Consider the following 21,688-nt stretch of genomic DNA (forward strand, 5'->3'; position numbering starts at 1 on the left):
AGCTCCTGGCCCCGCCTCTTCACCGGTTGCTACTAGGCCCTCTCTCTCCCCGCTCCATGAGCTTTATCAAACCTCGTCTTAAAACTGTGTATGGTTCCTGCCTCCACTACGTCATTTTCTAGGCTATTCCACTGCCTTACAACTCTATGACTGAAGAAATACTTCCTACTATCTCTCTGACTCATTTGTGTCTTCAACTTCCAATTGTGGCCTCTTGTTTCTGTGTCCCCTCCCTGGAACATCCTGTCTTTGTCCACCTTGTCTATTCCACGCAGTATTTTATATGTCGTTATCATGTCTCCCCTGACCCTCCTGTCCTCCAGTGTGGTCAGGCCGATTTCCCTTAATCTTTCTTCATAGGACATTCCCCTTAGCTCTGGAACTAACCTTGTCGCAAACCTTTGTACTTTCTCTAGTTTCTTGACGTGCTTTATCAAGTGCGGGTTCCAAACAGGTGCTGCATACTCCAGTATGGGCCTGACATACACGGTGTACAGTGTCTTGAATGATTCCTTACTAAGGTATCGGAATGCTGTTCTCAGGTTTGCCAGGCGCCCATATGCTGCAGCAGTTATCTGATTGATGTGTGCTTCCGGAGACATGCTCGGTGTTATACTCACCCCAAGATCTTTCTCCTTGAGTGAGGTTTGCAGTCTTTGGCCACCTAGCCTATACTCTGTCTGTGGTCTTCTGTGCCCTTCCCCTATCTTCATGACTTTGCATTTGGCAGGATTAAATTCGAGAAACCATTTGCTGGACCAGGTGTCCAGTCTATCCAGGTCTCTTTGAAGTCCTGCCTGGTCCTCATCAGATTTAATTCTCCTCATTAACTTCACATCATCTGCAAACAGGGACACTTCTGAGTCTAACCCTTCCATCATGTCGTTCACATATACCAAAAATAGCACTGGTCCTAGGACCGACCCCTGTGGGACCCCGCTCGTCACAGGTGCCCACTGTGATACATCATTACGTACCATGACTCGTTGTTGCCTCCCTGTCAGGTATTCTCTGATCCATTGCAGTGCCCTTCCTGTTATATGCGCCTGATGCTCTAGCTTCTGCACTAATCTCTTGTGAGGAACTGTGTCAAAGGCCTTCTTGCAGTCCAAGAAGATGCAATCAACCCACCCCTCTCTCTCTTGTCTTACTTCTGTTATTTTATCATAAAACTCCAGAAGGTTTGTGACACAGGATTTGCCTTCCGTGAATCCGTGCTGGTTGGCATTTATACTCCTGTTCCGTTCCAGGTGCTCCACCACTCTCCTCCTGATAATCTTCTCCATAATTTTGCATACTATACACGTCAATGACACAGGTCTATAGTTTAGTGCCTCTTTTCTGTCTCCTTTTTTGAAAATGGGAACTACATTTGCCGTCTTCCATACCTCAGGTAGTTGCCCAGTTTCCAGGGATGTGTTGAAGATTGTGGTAAGTGGCACACACAACATATCTGCTCCCTCTCTAAGGACCCACGGAGAGATGTTGTCCAGTCCCATTGCCTTTGAGGTATCGATGTCCCTTAGCAGTTTCTTCACCTCCTCCTCATCTGTATGTATGTCGTCCAACACTTGTTGGTGTATTCCTTGCTGGTGTCCCCATCTGGTCTGTCCCCCCAGAGTCCTTCCTGTCTCTACTGTAAATACTTCCTTAAATCTCGTGTTGAGCTCCTCACATACCTCTTGATCGTTTCTTGTGAGTTCTCCACCTTCTTTCCTCAGCCTTATCACCTGGTCCTTGACTGTTGTCTTCCTCCTAATGTGGCTATACAGCAGTTTCGGGTCAGATTTGACTTTCGATGCTATGTCGTTTTCATACTGTCGCTGGGCCTCCCTCCTTATCTGCGCATACTCGTTTCTGGCTCTTCTACTAATGTCCATGTTTTCCTGGGTCCTATGCCTCCTGTACCTTTTCCATTCTCTGTTGCACTTAGTTTTTGCCTCCCTACACCTTCGGGTAAACCAAGGACTCGTTTTGGTCTTCCTATTATTTCTGTTTCCCTTGGGAACAAAACTTTCCTCTGCCTCCTTGCACTTTGTTGCCACATATTCCATCATCTCGTTTACTGATTTTCCTACCATTTCTCTGTCCCACTGAACCTCCTGCAGGAAGTTTCTCATACCTGTGTAGTCCCCCCTTTTATAGTTTGGCCTGTCCCCTTCAGTTCCTGTTACCTTCTCCACTTGTAACTCTACTATATAGTCAAAACTCAGAACCACATGATCGCTAGCTCCAAGGGGCCTCTCGTAAGTGATGTCCTCAATGTCTGAACTGCTCAGGGTGAATACAAGATCCAGTCTTGCTGGCTCATCCTCCCCTCTCTCTCTGGTTGTGTCCCTGACATGTTGATGCATGAGGTTTTCAAGTGTGTGTGTGTGTGTGTGTGTGTGTGTGTGTGTGTGTGTGTGTGTGTGTGCATGTGTATGTATGTGTATGTGTGTGTGTATGTGTATGTGTGTGTGTATGTGTGTGTGTGTATGTGTGTGTGTGTATGTGTGTGTGCGTGTATATGTGTGTGTGTGTATGTGTGTACTCACCTAATTGTACTCACCTAATTGTGGTTGCAGGGGTCGAGACTCAGCTCCTGGCCCCGCCTCTTCACTGATCACTACTGGGTCCTCTCTCTCTCTGCTTCCTGAGCTTTGTCATACCTCTTCTTAAAACTATGTATGGTTCCTGCCTCCACTATTTCACTTGCTAGGCTATTCCACTTGCTGACAACTCTATGACTGAAGAAATACTTCCTAACGTCCCTGTGACTCGTCTGAGTCTTCAGCTTCCAGTTGTGACCCCTTGTCCCTGTGTCCCCTCTCTGGAACATCCTATCTCTGTCCACCTTGTCTATTCCCTGCAGTATCTTGTATGTCGTTATCATGTCTCCCCTGACCCTTCTGTCCTACAGTGTCGTCAGTCCGATTTCTCTTAACCTTTCCTCGTACGACATTCCCTTGAGCTCTGGGACTAGCCTTGTTGCAAACCTTTGTACTTTCTTTAACTTCTTGACGTGCTTGACCAGGTGTGGGTTCCAGACTGGTGCTGCATACTCCAGTATGGGCCTAACATACACAGTGTACAGTGTCTTGAACGATTCCTTATTAAGGTATCGGAACGCTATTCTCAGGTTTGCCAGGCGCCCGTATGCTGCAGCAGTTATTTGGTTGATGTGTGCCTCCGGTGATGTGCTCGGTGTTATGGTCACCCCAAGGTCTTTCTCCATGAGTGAGGTCTGTAGTCTTTGTCCACCTAGCCTATACTCTGTCTGTGGTCTTCTTTGCCCCTCCCCAATCTTCATGACTTTGCATTTGGCTGGATTGAATTCGAGAAGCCAGTTACTGGACCATATGTCCAGCCTGTCCAGGTCTCTTTGCAGTCCTGCCTCATCCTCGTCCGATTTAATTCTTCTCATCAACTTCACGTCATCTGCGAACAGGGACACTTCAGAGTCTATTCCTTCCATCATGTCGTTCACATATATCAAAAATAGCACTGGTCCTAGAACTGACCCCTGTGGGACCCCGCTCGTAACAGGCGCCCACTGTGATACCTCTTCACGTACCATAACTCGTTGCTGCCTCCCTGTCAGGTATTCCCTTATCCATTGCAGTGCCTTCCCTTTTACATGCGCCTGATCCTCCAGCTTCTGCACTAATCTCTTGTGGGGAACTGTGTCAAAGGCCTTCCTGCAGTCTAGGAAAACGCAATCTACCCACCCCTCTCTCTCGTGTCTTACTTCTGTTACCTTGTCATAAAACTCCAGGAGGTTTGTGATACAGGATTTGCCTTCCATGAACCCATGCTGGTTTTCATTTATAATCTTGTTCCTTTCCAGGTGTTCGACCACTCTCCTCCTGATAATCTTCTCCATGACTTTGGATTTTTAACACACAATACATGTCAGAGACACAGGTCTGTAGTTTAGTGCCTCGTTTCTGTTTCCTTTCTTAAATATGGGGACTACATTAGCTGTCTTCCATTTCTCAGGTAGTTGCCCAGTTTCAAGGGATGTGTTGAAGATTGTGGTTAGAGGCATGCACAGCATCTCTGCTCCTTCTCTAAGGACCCATGGGGAGATGTTGTCCGGTCCCATCGCCTTTGAGGTGTCAAGGTCACTTAAGAGCTTCTTCACCTCCTCCTCAGTTGTTCGTATGTCATCCAGCACTTGTTGGTATATTCCCTCTTGATGTTCCCTTCTGTGCTGTCTTCCCACAGCCCTTCATGTCTCTACTGAAAAACTTCCTTAAATCTCCTGTTCAGCTCCTCACATACCTCCTGATCATTTCTTGTGAGTTCTCCACCTTCTGTCCTTAATCTGATCACCTGGTCTTTGACTGTTGTCTTCCTCCTGATGTGGCTATACAACAGTTTCGGGTCAGTCTTGATTCTCGATGCTATGTCATTTTCATACTGTCGCTGGGCCTCCCTCCTTACCTGTGCATACTCATTCCTGGCTCTGCGACTGATCTCCCTATTTTCGTGTGTTCTGTGCCTTCTGTATTTTTTCCATTCTCTATTGCACTTTGTTTTTGCCTCCTTACACCGTCGGGTAAACCAGGGGCTCATTCTGGTCTTCCCGTTGTTACTGTTGCCCTTGGGAATAAACTTTTCCACTGCCTCCTTGCATTTTGTTGTTACATATTCCATCATTTCATTTACTGGCTTTCCTGCCAGTTCTCTGTCCCACTGGACCTCCCGCAGGAAGTTCTTCAACCCTATGTAGTCCCCTCTTTTATAGTCAGGCTTTTCCCATTCAACTCCTGTTATTCTCTCCACTTGCAGCTCTACTATGTATTCAAAGCACAGAACCACGTGGTCGCTAGCTCCTAGGGGACTCTCATACTTGATGTCCTCAATGTCTGAGCTGCCCAGGGTGAACACAAGGTCCAATCTTGCTGGTTCATCCTCCCCTCTCACTCTGGTAGTGTCCTTAACATGTTGGTGCATGAGGTTTTCCAGCACCATGTTCAACATCCTGGCTCTCCATGTTTCGGGACCCCCATGTGGCTCCAGACTTTCCCAGTCGATCTCCCTGTTGTTGAAATCCCCCATAACCAGCAACTTTGCTCTGCTGGAATGAGCTCTTCTTGCCACCTCAGCAAGTGTGTCCACCATTGCTCTGTTGCTCTCTTCATATTCCTCTCATGGCCTCCTGCAGTTCTGTGGTGGATTATACATCACTGAAATGACCACTTTGTGTTCCCCAGACTGAAGTGTACCTGCTATGTAGTCTCTTTCTCCCGTCTCATCTATGCCTTCCATTTTCTCGAATTTCCATCTGTTTTTTACGAGCAGAGCAACCCCACCTCCCCCCTGCCCCTTCTATCTCTCCTCATGATCTGGTATCCTGGTGGGAAGATTGCATCTGTTCTTGTCTCCGTGAGTTTTGTTTCTGTAACTGCTATGATGTCTGAGGACTTCTCATTGATTCTTTCTTGCCATTCCTCATGTTTATTCGTTAATCCATCTGCATTTGTGTACCAAACCTTCAACTTCTGTTCTAATACTGTAACTGTGGTGCGGGGGGTGGAAACAGAGGGATCGGTGTGTGATGGTTGGTTTGGATTGTTCAGTTGCCTTGGGGGTGTCGTGGCTGGAGTCCTTCTGCAGGTGTTTCTGGGGTGTGTGTTTGTCCTTCCATTTGATCCTGGGTTATTCTGCTCTCCTTTTTCATTTCCTCCCATTTCTCCTTTCGTTTTTGAACTCTCTCTTTCATCGTCTTCCTTTCCTCCTGTGTTCTGTCTCGATCGAGGTACACACTCCGGAACTCCTGTGTGTGTGTGTGTGTGTGTGTGTGTGTGTGTGTGTGTGTGTGTGTGTGTGTGTGTGTGTGTGTGTGTGTGTGTGTGTGTGTGTGTGTGTGTGTGTGTGTGTGTGTGTGTGTGTGTGTATGTGTGTGTGTGTGTTATCAGCAGTATTTAACTCAAGGGTAAGTGAGATAGCCTCGTGACAGGCAAGGGCGAGATATCACTAGTCACTATCACTATTATCACCTGTTTCCTCAGTTACATAGTATTGTCTGACTGGTATACTGTCCAGCACAGTCTCCTCTCAATAACAGTGCTGTAGAGCACTAGTCAACACGATGTGAGGTGGAACAAGCGGTCAGGAAGTGAAGTACAAAGAGTTACCAGGACGTGAAGTGGAACAAGAATCATCATGGTCTGGCTAAGCAAGGTAAGATTCCACTACTGTACTGTAACTTGACGGTTCCAGGGAAAAAGTAACAGGAAAAAACTCACAGAAAAAAGTCACAGAAAAAGTCACAGAAAATCACAGAAAAATTCACAGAAAAAGAGTCATAACCTAACCTAACGTAACCTAACATAAATATAATGTGACTTTTTTTCCAGTGACTTTTTCCGGACACCAACGTAGCCTAGGTGGAGGTCCATTAAGCTAATTTATATTAGATAAATAGTAAACTTCCATTGGCTGATTTCATAGGACTGAAAAATTACTTAGGTGGACTGAACTGGAATGACCTGACTAAGGGTTAGGTAGGTGGTGATGGATGCCGATATGACGCTTTCCAGGGCATAGTTCTAGCTGCTCAGTCAAATTATGTTCCAAATAGGGAAATCAGATCAAACAAAAATGATCCTAAATGGATGAACAATAGATTAAAATATCTAATTGGTCAAAACAGAGGCATATATAGGCAAATCAAAAGAGGAGAGGGTAAGTAAGTAAGTAAGTAAGTAAATTTATTCAGGTATACACAATACAGTTACATAGAATTATCATACATAGCAGCATATGTGTAGAGAACCTAGGATAACCCAAAAAAGTCAGACAGAGTGACTTATTTCCATTGGGGTCCTTTTACCTTATTATTATAATATAAAGGTTATAATATTTTCTTATTATTCTATAATGAAGATAACATCTTATTATCATACTAAAAAGACTATCTACTACACGAGGGTCATTAAGACTATCTACAATACGAGGGTCATTAAGACTATCTACTACCCGAGGGTCATTACGACTATCTACAATACGAGGGTCATTACTAGGGATAAGGTAAAATTTACACGTATTTTAGCTAAAAAATAGAAAATCATTCCCCTCCCTTTCTGTTGCTTCATTCATCAGACACTTTTTGGCAGTCTTCTTGAACTGGTTCAAGCTATGACTGGCCTTGACATTTGTGGGTAGTCTGTTCCATTCCTTTATTGCTGTACAATAAAAGGTGTTTGAAGCCTGGCCACTGACTGTGGGTACTACAAAGTTGTGCTCTCTCCCCCTAGTACTATGATTGCTTTGGTTCCCAACCTTGACAAAATTGACAGCAAGATATTCTGGACACTGTTCGTGAGCAATTTTATAAACATGATTTAGCTTCAGTTGTTTTACTCTGTCTTCAACATTCAGCATATCCAACTGCTGTAATTCATCCTGGCCTACATGTTCTCTTGGTCCCAGCCCCAGGATGAATCTTACGATTTTGTTCTGGGTGAAGGCAGAGTACCAAGAAGAGCAAGCGTAATCCATATGGCATTGTATAAGGGCTAGACATAGGGTCCTGCGAGCCTCAGTAGGTAGACACTGAAGGGGCAATTTAAGAAATCGATATATTCAGTTAAAGAGAGAAATAAAAAAAAAAGGAATTAGAAAAGCAAAAAGAGATTATGAGGTTAAAGTTGCAAGAGATTCGAAGACTAACCCAAAAGGATTCTTTCAGGTATACAGAAGTAAGATCAGGGACAAGACAGGCCCACTCAAAAGTTCCTCGGGTCAGCTCACTGACAGTGATAAGGAAATGTGTAGAAGTTTTAACACATACTTCCTCTCAGTTTTTACACAGGAGGATACCAGCGATATTCCAGAAATGATAAATTATGTGGAACAGGACGATAATAAACTGTGCACGATTAGGGTCACAAGTGACATGGTCCTTAGGCAAATAGATAAATTAAAACCTAACAAATCCCCAGGCCCTGATGAACTGTATGCAAGGGTTCTAAAGGAATGTAAAGAGGAGCTTAGCAAACCTTTGGCTAATCTTTTCAACATATCACTACAAACTGGCATGGTGCCAGATAAGTGGAAAATGGCAAATGTGATACCTATTTTCAAAGCAGGTGACAGGTCCTTAGCTTCAAACTATAGACCAATAAGCCTAACCTCCATAGTGGGAAAATTTATGGAATCAATAATTGCCGAGGCAGTTCGTAGCCACCTTGAAAAGCATAAATTAATCAACGAATCTCAGCATGGTTTTACAAAGGGGCGTTCCTGCCTTACGAATTTGTTAACTTTTTTCACTAAGGTATTTGAGGAGGTAGATCATGGTAATGAATATGATATTGTGCACATGGACTTCAGTAAGGGTTTTGACAGGGTCCCACATCAGAGACTATTGAGGAAAATTAAGGCACATGGAATAGGAGGAGAAATTTTTTCCTGGATAGAGGCATGGTTGACAAATAGGCAGCAGAGAGTTTGCATAAATGGGGAGAAATCAGAATGGGGAAGCGTCACGAGCGGTGTTCCACAGGGGTCAGTGTTGGGCCCCCTGCTGTTCGCAATATACATAAACGACATAGATGAGGGCATAAAGAGCGACATCAGCAAGTTTGCCGATGACACCAAAATAGGCCGTCGAATTCATTCTGACGAGGACATTAGAGCACTCCAGGAAGATTTGAGTAGACTGATGCAGTGGTAGGAGAGGTGGCAGATGCAGTTTAATATAGACAAATGCAAAGTTCTAAATGTTGGACAGGACAATAACCATGCCACATATAAACTAAATAATGTAGATCTTAATATTACGGATTACGAAAAAGATTTAGGAGTTCTGGTTAGCAGTAATCTGAAACCAAGACAACAGTGCATAAGTGTTCGCAATAAAGCTAATAGAATCCTTGGCTTTATATCAAGAAGCATAAATAATAGGAGTCCTCAGGTTGTTCTTCAACTCTATACATCCTTGGTTAGGCCTCATTTAGATTATGCTGCACAGTTTTGGTCACCGTATTACAGAATGGATATAAATGCTCTGGAAAATGTACAAAGGAGGATGACAAAGTTGATTCCATGTATCAGAAATCTTCCCTATGAGGATAGACTAAGGGCCCTGAATCTGCACTCTCTAGAAAGACGTAGAATTAGGGGGGATATGATTGAGGTGTATAAATGGAAGACAGGAATAAATAAAGGGGATGTAAATAGTGTGCTGAAAATATCTAGCCTAGACAGGACTCGCAGCAATGGTTTTAAGTTAGAAAAATTCAGATTCAGGAAGGATATAGGAAAGTACTGGTTTGGTAATAGAGTTGTGGATGAGTGGAACAAACTCCCAAGTACAGTTATAGAGGCCAGAACGTTGTGTAGCTTTAAAAATAGGTTGGATAAATACATGAGTGGATGTGGGTGGGTGTGAGTTGGACCTGATTAGCTTGTGCTACCAGGACGGTTGCCGTGTTCCTCCCTTAAGTCAAGGTGACCTGACCTGACTAGGTTGGGTGCATTGGCTTAAGCCGGTAGGAGACTTGGACCTGCCTTGCATGGTCCAGTAGGCCTTCTGCAGTGTTCCTTCGTTCTTATGTTCTTATGTTCTTATGGTGTGGTGCGCATAAGGTTAAGTTAGAAATGTTTAACACAGGGATGAAAAGAGGCTCGATCCTCCGTACACTAAACGTGAGTCACATGAACTTACTAACTTGATAAATTTCTACAGAGCGAAACGTTGTCCCAGTATCTTCCAAATTGTGGGTAGTGCGGTCTCGTATCTCTGGCAATATACCAGGCTCTAGCAATATACCAAGTTCTACAAATATACCAGGCTCTAGCAATGTACCAGGCTCTAGCAATATACCAGGATCACTAGCAATATACCACGGCCACTAACAATATACCAAAGTCACTAGCAATATACCAGGATCACTAGTAATGTACCACGGCCACTAACAATATACCAAAGTCACTAGCAATATACCAGGATCACTAGCAATATACCAGGATCACTAGCAATATACCAGGATCACTAGTAATGTACCACGGCCACTAACAATATACCAAGGTCACTAGCAATATACCAGGATCACTAGCAATATACCAGGATCACTAGCAATATACCAGGATCACTAGCAATATACCAAAGTCACTAGCAATATACCAGGATCACTAGTAATATAGCACGGTCACTAGCAACATACCAAAGTCATTAGCAATATACCAGGATCACTAGCAATATACCAGGATCACTAGCAATATACCACGGCCACTAACAATATACCAAGGTCACTAGCAATATACCAGGATCACTAGCAATATACCAGGATCACTAGCAATATACCAGGATCACTAGCAATATACCACGGCCACTAACAATATACCAAGGTCACTAGCAATATACCAGGATCACTAGCAATATACCAAGGTCACTAGCAATATACCAAGGTCACTAGCAATATACCAAGGTCACTAGCAATATACCAAGGTCACTAGCAATATACCAAGGTCACTAGCAATATACCAAGGTCACTAGCAATATACCAGGGTCACTAGCAATATACCAAGGTCACTAGCAATATACCAAGGTCACTAGCAATATACCAAGGTCACTAGCAATATACCAGGGTCTCTAGCAAGATACAAGAGTCTAGCAAGATACCAAGCTCAGGGGCCTCTAGCGAGGTACCAGGGTTTCTAGTAAGATATTAGGGTCTCTAGTAAGATGCCAGGTTCTTTATTAAAATCCCAGGGTTTCCAACAAGATACCAGGATCTCCAGCAAAGCTACCAGGGTCTAGTAAGATACCAGGGTCTAGTAAGATACCAGGGTCTAGTAAGATACCAGGGTCTAGTAAGATACCAGGGTCTAGTAAGATACCAGGGCCTCTAATACAAGCTATATATATTGACTTATCACTCGCTCGACAGTTTAAAAACTGACGTTTCCAGACTCAGCTTTACGCTCTCAGCTCAACATTCTCAGCTCTACACGTCAGCTCGACATTCTCAGCTCTACACGTCAGCTCAACATTCTCAGCTCTACACTCAGCTCGACACATTCATTTCAGCTCTCTTATGAAGCTTCTCTCTGTAGTACAGTTACTAGTAAATGTGCTTGAAAAAAGTTCATGGAGAATGGAATATTTACCTTCTATGAAAATCCTTCCACGCACTTTGAAATTTTGATTGCTTTTCAATCTTATTTACGAAAAATTTCGCTATATATAGTAACTTCGTAAGAGGTATTTCAAAAAGAATTCACAAAAAATATGCAGTGAGTAGTTCGTTCACAATAATTGCATAACGCTTAGTTATCAGAATATATCATTAATTGTATCCTATCTGTGTACTTGTGAAATACTAGGTTAGGTTAGGTAAGATTGGTCAGGAAACAGGACAAGTGTTTTCTGATGATGACCCGCCACTGGAGCTTTTGGTCTGAACGAGGCCTTCCACTGGAGCTTTTGGTCATCTGACCGAGGCCTTCCACTGGCTTACCATTATTCGGGGGTAACGTTGCTGCCTCCTCCTGTGAGCTCCTCTCTCTCTTTATATCATCAGTTATGATAATGTTAATGTGAAGCTTAAAACAACAATATATATTAGAAATACATTTATTGAAATTGACTTCAAGAATTGAACAGAAGTCAGCTCAGTCTTTTATATTGTTAAACAAAATTGGATATATCAGCAGTGGGCTGCTACCCTGTTTTGTATGGTAGTCCCACAGGATGGGTTTCCCTGTCATATTCTATCACATAGGATAGGTTGTCTGCTATGTTACATCACACAGGATGGGTCTGTCCTCTCATATTCCATCACACAGTATGGGTTTCCCAGTCATATTTCATCAAGCAGTAAGATGCAGAGTGAGACACCAGTTCATCTGGCAGAGTCTTAAGAACATAAGAACATAAGAAAGAAGGAACACTGCAACAGGCCTACTGACCCATGCGGAGCAGGTCCATGTCCCCCCCGGATTAGCCCAATGACCCACCCAGTCTGATCATCTCCACTCAAGGATGGAGCACTGCACCAGACCCAGTAGCACAAGCTAGTCAGGTCCAACTCACACCCACTCATGTATTTATCTAACCTATTTTTAAAACTACACAACGTTTTAGCCTGAATAACTGTACTCGGGAGTTTGTTCCACTCATCCACAACTCTATTACCAAACCAGTGCTTTCCTATATCCTTTCTGAATCTGAATTTTTCCAACTTGAAACCATTGCTGCGAGTCCTGTCTTGGCTGGAAATTTTTAGCACGCTATTTACATCCCCTTTATTCCTGTTTTCCATTTATACACCTCGATCATATCCCCCCTAATTCTACGCCTTTCGAGAGAGTGCAGATTCAGGGCCCTCAGTCTATCCTCATAGGGAAGATTTCTGATACATGGGATCATCTTTGTCATCCTCCACTGTACGTTTTCCAGAGCATTTATATCCATTCTGTAATATGGTGACCAGAATTGAGCAGCATAGTCTAAATGAGGCCTAACCAAGGATATATAAAGTTGAAGAACAACCTGAGGACTTCTATTATTTATACTTCTTGATATGAAGCCAAGAATTCTGTTAGCTTTTTTGCGAACACTAATGCACTGTTGTCTTGGTTTTAAATTACTGCTAACCAGAACTCCTAAATCCTTTTCACAATCAGTAGTATTAAGATCTACATTATTTAGTTTATATGTGGCATGGTTATTTACCTGTCCAACATTTAGAACTTTGCATGTGTCAATATTAAACCGCATCTGCCACTTCTCCGATCATTGCATCAGTCTATTCAAATCATCCTGGAGTGCTCTAGTGTCCTCATTAGAATGAATTGGACGGTCTATTTTGGTGTCATCAGCAAATTTGCTTATGTCGCTATTTATTCCCTCATCTATGTCATTTATGTAAATTGTGAACAACAACGGGCCCAACACTGACCCCTGAGGAACACCGCTTGTGACGTGCCCCCATTCTGATTTCTCCCCATTTATGCAAACTCTCTGCTGTCTATCTGTCAGCCATGCCTCTACCCAGGAAAAAATTTCTCCTCCTATTCCTCAATAGCCTCTGGTGTGGAACTCTATCGAAAGCCTTACTGAAGTCCATATACACAATATCATATTCATTACCATGATCTACCTCCTCAAACGCCTTAGTGAAAAAAGTTAGTAAATTCGTAAGACAGGAACGCCCCTTTGTAAAACCGTGTTGAGACTCATTAATCAATCTGTGCCTGTCAAGATGGCTACGAATTGCTTCGGCAATTATTGATTCCATAAATTTTCCCACTATGGAGGTAAGGCTTATTGGTCTATAGCTCGAAGCCAAGGACCTGTCACCTGCCTTGTAAATAGGTATTACATTCGCCATTTTCCACTTATCAGGCACTATGCCAGTTTGTCGTGATATGTTAAAAAGATTAGCCAAAGGTATGCTAAGTTCCTCTTTACATTCCTTTAACACCCTTGCAAACAATTCATCAGGGCCTGGGGATTTGTTAGGTTTTAGTTTCTCTATTTGTCTGAGGACCATGTCACTAATTACCGCAATCGTACATAGTTTATTATCATCCTGTTCTACATAATCTATTATTTCAGGAATATCGCTAGTATTTTCCTGGGTGAAAACTGAGAGGAAGTAGGTATTTAGAATTTCACACATATCCTTATCACTGTCAGTGATCTGACCAGAGTTACTCTTAAGTGGGCCAATCTTGTCCCTATCTTACTTCTGTATACCTGAAAGAATCCTTTAAGGTTAATCTTTGAATCCCTTGCGACCTTAGCCTCATAATCCCTTCACTTGGTTATCTTTGCATCAGCTGGTGATGCAGCCTCCCACAGGTAATAGTGACATCCGAGAGTCTGATGCTTTTGTTGCATCTGCCAGAAACATGTGGCACCTCCTGCATAATAAAATGAGTATATATGGATTGACTGGTGTTACTCTCAGCCTCAAGTTATCGGAGTTTTTTTCGTATTGTGTTCAAACTACTTGTTGACAGTCCAAGATTGTAATCCACTCCCTCCTTGAAGACATATGCCTTTGCCAGTCCATCAGTTATATTATGCATTTGAAGACGAGTGATGGAATCAATAAGTGTACTCTGACTCTATGGTCTACAATCCTGCCATACACAAGCATACCACAATTGACACAATTGCATTTATGAATGACAAAGAATTAGTTACAGTTATGGTGTCAGCTATAGATATACGGACGCATTTAAGTGCAAGGAATATAGTAAACAGTTCAGTCTGAAGAGCAGAATCCCAGTTATTGACACATGTTATAATTTCTATAGAGAATCGTTGAATTTAAAGCGACTGCAACAACCTGCATGCCAAAAACTTCCAAGCAAGCAAAATCACTGACCAGAATCATGGAAAGTGTGAGGGGGTTACTGAGACTGGGGATCTTCGTCCTTGGCAGAAACACCTCGATACAGAAAAAAAAAAAACATTTCAATATATGACAAGAATACCACTATCTACTGCACCAATGGGTAGGTGAGCAGAGCCGTGGAAGAGAGTGGTATGTGACTAAGATAAGATTTCGTTCGGATTTTTAACCCCGGAGGGTTAGCCACCCAGGATAACCCAAGAAAGTCAGTGCGTCATCGAGGACTGTCTAACTTATTTCCATTGGGGTCCTTAATCTTGTCCCCCAGGATGCGACCCACACCAGTCGACTAACACCCAGGTACCTATTTGCTGCTAGGTGAACAGGACAACAGGTGTAAGGAAACGTGTCGAAATGTTTCCACCCGCCGGGAATATAAGTAAAGCCATCGATATAAGTAAAGCCATCGTGCTTGGCTTCAAGACGAAGTTTTGGTTGTGATTTAATATTTTTTTTTTTTGGGGGGGGGGGGGAAAGAGAAAGAGAGAGAGAGAGAGAGTGATTTGGAAAGAAGTCGTGCCCCATGGTGCAGGGAAATGTTATTGACACAGAGAGTACAACTGATTCGTCTGGAGGTGAGTTCCGGTTTTTATGATCCATGACCAGCGCTGAGAAAAGCTGGGATTGATTCTGTGTGATCAGTCTTGTTAAGCTTAATTCTGTTTATATACCTCCATGACCGGTTAACCCAAGTGTGAACACTGAGATCATTGACCAATGATTGTGAGTCTGCCGAAGCTGTCACACGTTCCTTTGTATCAAGTATATCCTTACAATTATTATTACCTTTACGAGGGAGCGCTAAATCCGTAGGGATCATAGCAATCGTATTCGAAGCAAGAGAGTGCCTCCAGTTCCTTGGAGCAAGAGTCGTCATCGGCATCAAGGCACCTACCCCTTAAAGGGTAAGTAATTTGCTAAGAGTACCTGGTGTCACAAAATACAGAAGCTTACTAAGCGTGCCTAGTGTTACAAAAGCTTACTAAGTGTGCCTAGTGTTACAAAAGCTTACTAAGTGTATCTTGTACAGAATTATCCTAAGTGTGCCTGGTGATACAGAATTATGCCAAGTGTGCCTGGTGTTACAGAATTATCCTAAGTGTGCCTGGTGTTACAGAATTATGCTAAGTGTGTAGAAAGAGACACTTATGTACAGAGAAACGTTTCGCCACGAGTGACTTCTTCAGTCCTAAAATAGAGATAACTAATAACGAGTATATATAGTGGCCGGAGTCAGGTGGTAAGCTGCGAGAGGGTGGTGGTGATAGTAGTAACAGTAGTAATAGTAGTAGTAATAATAATAATAATAATAATAATAATAATAATAATAATAATAATAATAATAATAATAATAATAATAATAATAGTAATAGTAGTAATGAGAAGGACCTGTTAACATTATGTCACAGCGGTCTCTAGAATGGGTAGTACCCTGTTGATTAGCAATTTAGATATAGTGTAACTACCGGATTTTTGGTGGATAGTGTTGACACCAGCAATCAGGGCAGACTATCCACTTTCGCCGACGTAAATCCTCTTCCTTAACTAATAATCTAGCCTGAGTGATTTCGTTCCTAGTTATCTCTGTAATAGGACTGAAGGTGGAGATCTTCGAAATCTTCCACCTCATCTTCGACAGTATTTAAGACGCCATTCTCATGCATCAGCTTAAAACAAAAATTAACAATTGTTATAATCATAACTATATTTTTTAAAGAGGTGAACCGTAAGCCAGTGGAAGGCTTCGGTCAGATGACCAAAAGCTCCAGCTGCGGGTCATCATATGACTAAAACCCGCGTCACGAAACACTTGTCCTATTTCCTGATAAACCTAACCTAACCTAAACTTCGGCTTCATATCGTTCCAGACGATGGAGCAGAAATCGTCTCCAGGCTGAGAGACTGATCACTACAAAAACTATTTCTCTAAGGTTTAGTTTTAGTTTAATATGTTTATTATGCACCCCATACCCATCCTGTGGGCGGTAGTCAAAAGATTACAGAGGTACATAATTGGTCCAGGGACTGGACTCCAAAGTTTTGATAGCTGAGCAAGTTACAGAGGTAATGAATTCACTATTTACAAAGGTAATGAACTCACAATTTACAAAGGTAATGAACTCACACACACACACACACACACACACACACACACACACACACACACACACACACACACACACACACACACACACACACACACACACACACACACACACACACACACACACACACACACACACACACACACACACACACACACACACACAGGAGCTCGGACTCGACCCCCGCAACCTCAACTAGGTGAGTACACACACACACACACACACACACACGGGCTGATGGACTAATTGCATCATTTTTATTTCACTACTACATCTGCTGCCTCTGTATTTGACCGAAGAAGCCTACTGTGTAGGCGAAATGTTTCAATAAACAAGACACCCAGTTCTTGCACATGTGTCTTAATCATCAATATGTCGGTATTTTATACAATTTTCAGCAAAATATTAGGGCTGAAGAAGTCACTCGTGGTGAAACTTTTCCTCAAATAAATGTCCCGAACTGTATATAAATGTCTTTTTTCTACATCTTGTCGATATCAGCAGACCATTTTTCAATTGTCAAGACACAGTACAAGGGATATACTAAGTGTACCTTGTGTTGCAGAATTATACTAAGTGTACCTGGTGTTGCAGAATTATACTAAGTGTACCTGGTGTTGCAGAATTATACTAAGTGTACATGGTGTTGCAGAATTATACTAAGTGTACCTGGTGTTGCAGAATTATACTAAGTGTACCTGGTGTTGCAGAATTATACTAAGTGTACCTGGTGTTGCAGAATTATACTAAGTGTACCTGGTGTTGCAGAATTATACTAAGTGTACATGGTGTTGCAGAATTATATTAAGTGTACCTGGTGTTGCAGAATTATACTAAGTGTACCTGGTGTTGCAGAATTATACTAAGTGTACCTGGTGTTGCAGAATTATACTAAGTGTACCTGGTGTTGCAGAATTATACTAAGTGTACCTGGTGTTGCAGAATTATACTAAGTGTACATGGTGTTGCAGAATTATACTAAGTGTACCTGGTGTTGCAGAATTATACTAAGTGTACCTGGTGTTGCAGAATTATACTAAGTGTACATGGTGTTGCAGAATTATACTAAGTGTACCTGGTGTTGCAGAATTATACTAAGTGTACCTGGTGTTGCAGAATTATACTAAGTGTACCTGGTGTTGCAGAATTATACTAAGTGTGCCTGGTGTTGCAGAATTATACTAAGTGTACCTGGTGTTGCAGAATTATACTAAGTGTACCTGGTGTTGCAGAATTATACTAAGTGTACCTGGTGTTGCAGAATTATACTAAGTGTACCTTGTGTTGCAGAATTATACTAAGTGTACCTGGTGTTGCAGAATTATACTAAGTGTACCTTGTGTTGCAGAATTATACTAAGTGTACCTTGTGTTGCAGAATTATACTAAGTGTACCTTGTGTTGCAGAATTATACTAAGTGTACCTTGTGCTGCAGAATTATACTAAGTGTACCTTGTGTTGCAGAATTATACTAAGTGTACCTTGTGTTGCAGAATTATACTAAGTGTACCTTGTGTTGCAGAATTATACTAAGTGTACCTGGTGTTGCAGAATTATACTAAGTGTACCTGGTGTTGCAGAATTATACTAAGTGTACCAGGTGTTGCAGAATTATACTAAGTGTACCTGGTGTTGCAGAAATATACTAAGTGTACCTGGTGTTGCAGAAATATACTAAGTGTACCTGGTGTTGCAGAATTATACTAAGTGTACCTGGTGTTGCAGAATTATACTAAGTGTACATGGTGTTGCAGAATTATACTAAGTGTACCTGGTGTCGCAGAATTATACTAAGTGTGCCTGGTGTCGCAGAATTATACTAAGTGTACCTGGTGTCACAGAATTATACTAAGTGTACCTGGTGTTGCAGAATTATACTAAGTGTACCTGGTGTCGCAGAATTATACTAAGTGTGCCTGGTGTTGCAGAATTATACTAAGTGTACCAGGTGTTGCAGAATTATACTAAGTGTACCTGGTGTTGCAGAATTATACTAAGTGTGCCTGGTGTTGCAGAATTATACTAAGTGTACCTGGTGTTGCAGAATTATACTAAGTGTACCTGGTGTTGCAGAATTATACTAAGTGTACCTGGTGTTGCAGAATTATACTAAGTGTACCTGGTGTTGCAGAATTATACTAAGTGTACCTGGTGTTGCAGAATTATACTAAGTGTACATGGTGTTGCAGAATTATACTAAGTGTACCTGGTGTTGCAGAATTATACTAAGTGTACCTGGTGTTGCAGAATTATACTAAGTGTACCTGGTGTTGCAGAATTATACTAAGTGTACCTGGTGTTGCAGAATTATACTAAGTGTACCTGGTGTTGCAGAATTATACTAAGTGTACCTGGTGTTGCAGAATTATACTAAGTGTACCTGGTGTTGCAGAATTATACTAAGTGTACCTGGTGTTGCAGAATTATACTAAGTGTACCTGGTGTTGCAGAATTATACTAAGTGTACCTGGTGTTGCAGAATTATACTAAGTGTACCTGGTGTTGCAGAATTATACTAAGTGTACCTGGTGTTGCAGAATTATACTAAGTGTACCTGGTGTTGCAGAATTATACTAAGTGTACCTGGTGTTGCAGAATTATACTAAGTGTACCTGGTGTTGCAGAATTATACTAAGTGTACCTGGTGTTGCAGAATTATACTAAGTGTACCTGGTGTTGCAGAATTATACTAAGTGTACCTGGTGTTGCACCTGGTGTTGCAGAATTATACTAAGTGTACCTGGTGTTGCAGAATTATACTAAGTGTACCTGGTGTTGCAGAATTATACTAAGTGTACCTGGTGTTGCAGAATTATACTAAGTGTACCTGGTGTTGCAGAATTATACTAAGTGTACCTGGTGTTGCAGAATTATACTAAGTGTACCTGGTGTTGCAGAATTATACTAAGTGTACCTGGTGTTGCAGAATTATACTAAGTGTACCTGGTGTTGCAGAATTATACTAAGTGTACCTGGTGTTGCAGAATTATACTAAGTGTACCTGGTGTTGCAGAATTATACTAAGTGTACCTGGTGTTGCAGAATTATACTAAGTGTACCTGGTGTTGCAGAATTATACTAAGTGTACCTGGTGTTGCAGAATTATACTAAGTGTACCTGGTGTTGCAGAATTATACTAAGTGTACCTGGTGTTGCATAATTATACTAAGTGTACCTGGTGTTGCAGAATTATACTAAGTGTATCTGGTGTTGCAGAATTATGCTAAGCGTACCTGGTGTTGCAGAATTATACTAAGTGTATCTGGTGTTGCAGAATTATACTAAGTGTATCTGGTGTTGCAGAATTATACTAAGTGTACCTGGTGTTGCAGAATTATACTAAGTGTACCTGGTGTTGCAGAATTATACTAAGCGAAGTGTACCTGGTGTTGCAGAATTATACTAAGTGTACCTGGTGTTGCAGAATTATACTAAGTGTACCTGGTGTTGCAGAATTATACTAAGTGTACCTGGTGTTGCAGAATTATACTAAGTGTACATGGTGTTGCAGAATTATACTAAGTGTACCTGGTGTTGCAGAATTATACTAAGTGTACCTGGTGTTGCAGAATTATACTAAGTGTACCTGGTGTTGCAGAATTATACTAAGTGTACATGGTGTTGCAGAATTATACTAAGTGTACTGGTGTTGCAGAATTATACTAAGTGTACCTGGTGTTGCAGAATTATACTAAGTGTACATGGTGTTGCAGAATTATACTAAGTGTACCTGGTGTTGCAGAATTATACTAAGTGTACCTGGTGTTGCAGAATTATACTAAGTGTACATGGTGTTGCAGAATTATACTAAGTGTACCTGGTGTTGCAGAATTATACTAAGTGTACCTGGTGTTGCAGAATTATACAGAATTATACTAAGTGTACTGGTGTTGCAGAATTATACTAAGTGTACCTGGTGTTGCAGAATTATACTAAGTGTACCTGGTGTTGTAGAATTATACTAAGTGTACCTGGTGTTGCAGAATTATACTAAGTGTACCAGAATTATACTAAGTGTACCTGGTGTTGCAGAATTATACTAAGTGTACCTGGTGTTGCATAATTATACTAAGTGTACCTGGTGTTGCAGAATTATACTAAGTGTATCTGGTGTTGCAGAATTATGCTAAGCGTACCTGGTGTTGCAGAATTATACTAAGTGTACCTTATACTAAGGTACCTGGTGTTGCAGAATTATTATACTAAGTGTACCTGGTGTTGCAGAATTATACTAAGTGTACATGGTGTTGCAGAATTATACTAAGTGTACCTGGTGTTGCAGAATTATACTAAGTGTACCTGGTGTTGCAGAATTATACTAAGTGTACCTGGTGTTGCAGAATTATACTAAGTGTACCTGGTGTTGCAGAATTATACTAAGTGTACATGGTGTTGCAGAAATATACTAAGTATGGTGTTGCAGAATTATACTAAGTGTACCTGGTGTTGCAGAATTATACTAAGTGTACTAGAATTATACTAAGTGTACCTGGTGTTGCAGAATTATACTAAGTGTACATGGTGTTGCAGAATTATACTAAGTGTACCTGCAGAATTATACTAAGTGTATCTGGTGTTGCAGAATTATACTAAGTGTATCTGGTGTTGCAGAATTATACTAAGTGTACCTGGTGTTGCAGAATTATACTAAGTGTACCTGGTGTTGCAGAATTATACTAAGTGTACCTGGTGTTGCAGAATTATACTAAGTGTACCTGGTGTTGCAGAATTATACTAAGTGTACCTCGGGGTGCAGAATTATACTAAGTGTACCTGGTGTTGCAGAATTATACTAAGTGTACCTGGTGTTGCAGAATTATACTAAGTGTACATGGTGTTGCAGAATTATACTAAGTGTACCTGGTGTTGCAGAATTATACTAAGTGTACCTGGTGTTGCAGAATTATACTAAGTGTACCTGGTGTTGCAGAATTATACTAAGTGTACCTGGTGTTGCAGAATTATACTAAGTGTACCTGGTGTTGCAGAATTATACTAAGTGTTGGTGTTGCAGAATTATACTAAGTGTACTGGTGTTGCAGAATTATACTAAGTGTACCTGGTGTTGCAGAATTATATTAAGTGTACTGGTGTTGCAGAATTATACTAAGTGTACCTGGTATTGCAGAATTATACTAAGTGTACCTGGTGTTGCAGAATTATACTAAGTGTACCTGGTGTTGCAGAATTATACTAAGTGTACCTGGTGTTGCAGAATTA

The 21,688-nt window shown here is 41.5% G+C and overlaps 1 protein-coding gene across 3 annotated transcripts in view; it reads left to right on the forward strand.

Annotated features, from left to right (window-relative positions):
- The first annotated feature begins 5,962 nt into the window (after positions 1–5,962).
- The window catches only part of LOC138854636 (uncharacterized), a 41,542-nt gene continuing 25,816 nt past the window's right edge, over positions 5,963–21,688 (forward strand). Inside the window, exon 1 of one of the 3 annotated variants that reach the window (XM_070098897.1) lies at positions 5,963–6,171. In XM_070098897.1, coding sequence (XP_069954998.1) covers positions 6,154–6,171 — 18 coding nt within the window. In that variant the 5' untranslated portion in view covers positions 5,963–6,153. The remainder of the gene's footprint in view (positions 6,172–21,688) is intronic. The other 2 variants (XM_070098898.1, XM_070098896.1) reach the window with 2 other exon arrangements.

The sequence above is a fragment of the Cherax quadricarinatus genome, chromosome 65 (assembly GCF_038502225.1).
Source record: "Cherax quadricarinatus isolate ZL_2023a chromosome 65, ASM3850222v1, whole genome shotgun sequence".
Classification (NCBI taxonomy): Eukaryota; Metazoa; Arthropoda; class Malacostraca; order Decapoda; family Parastacidae; genus Cherax; species Cherax quadricarinatus.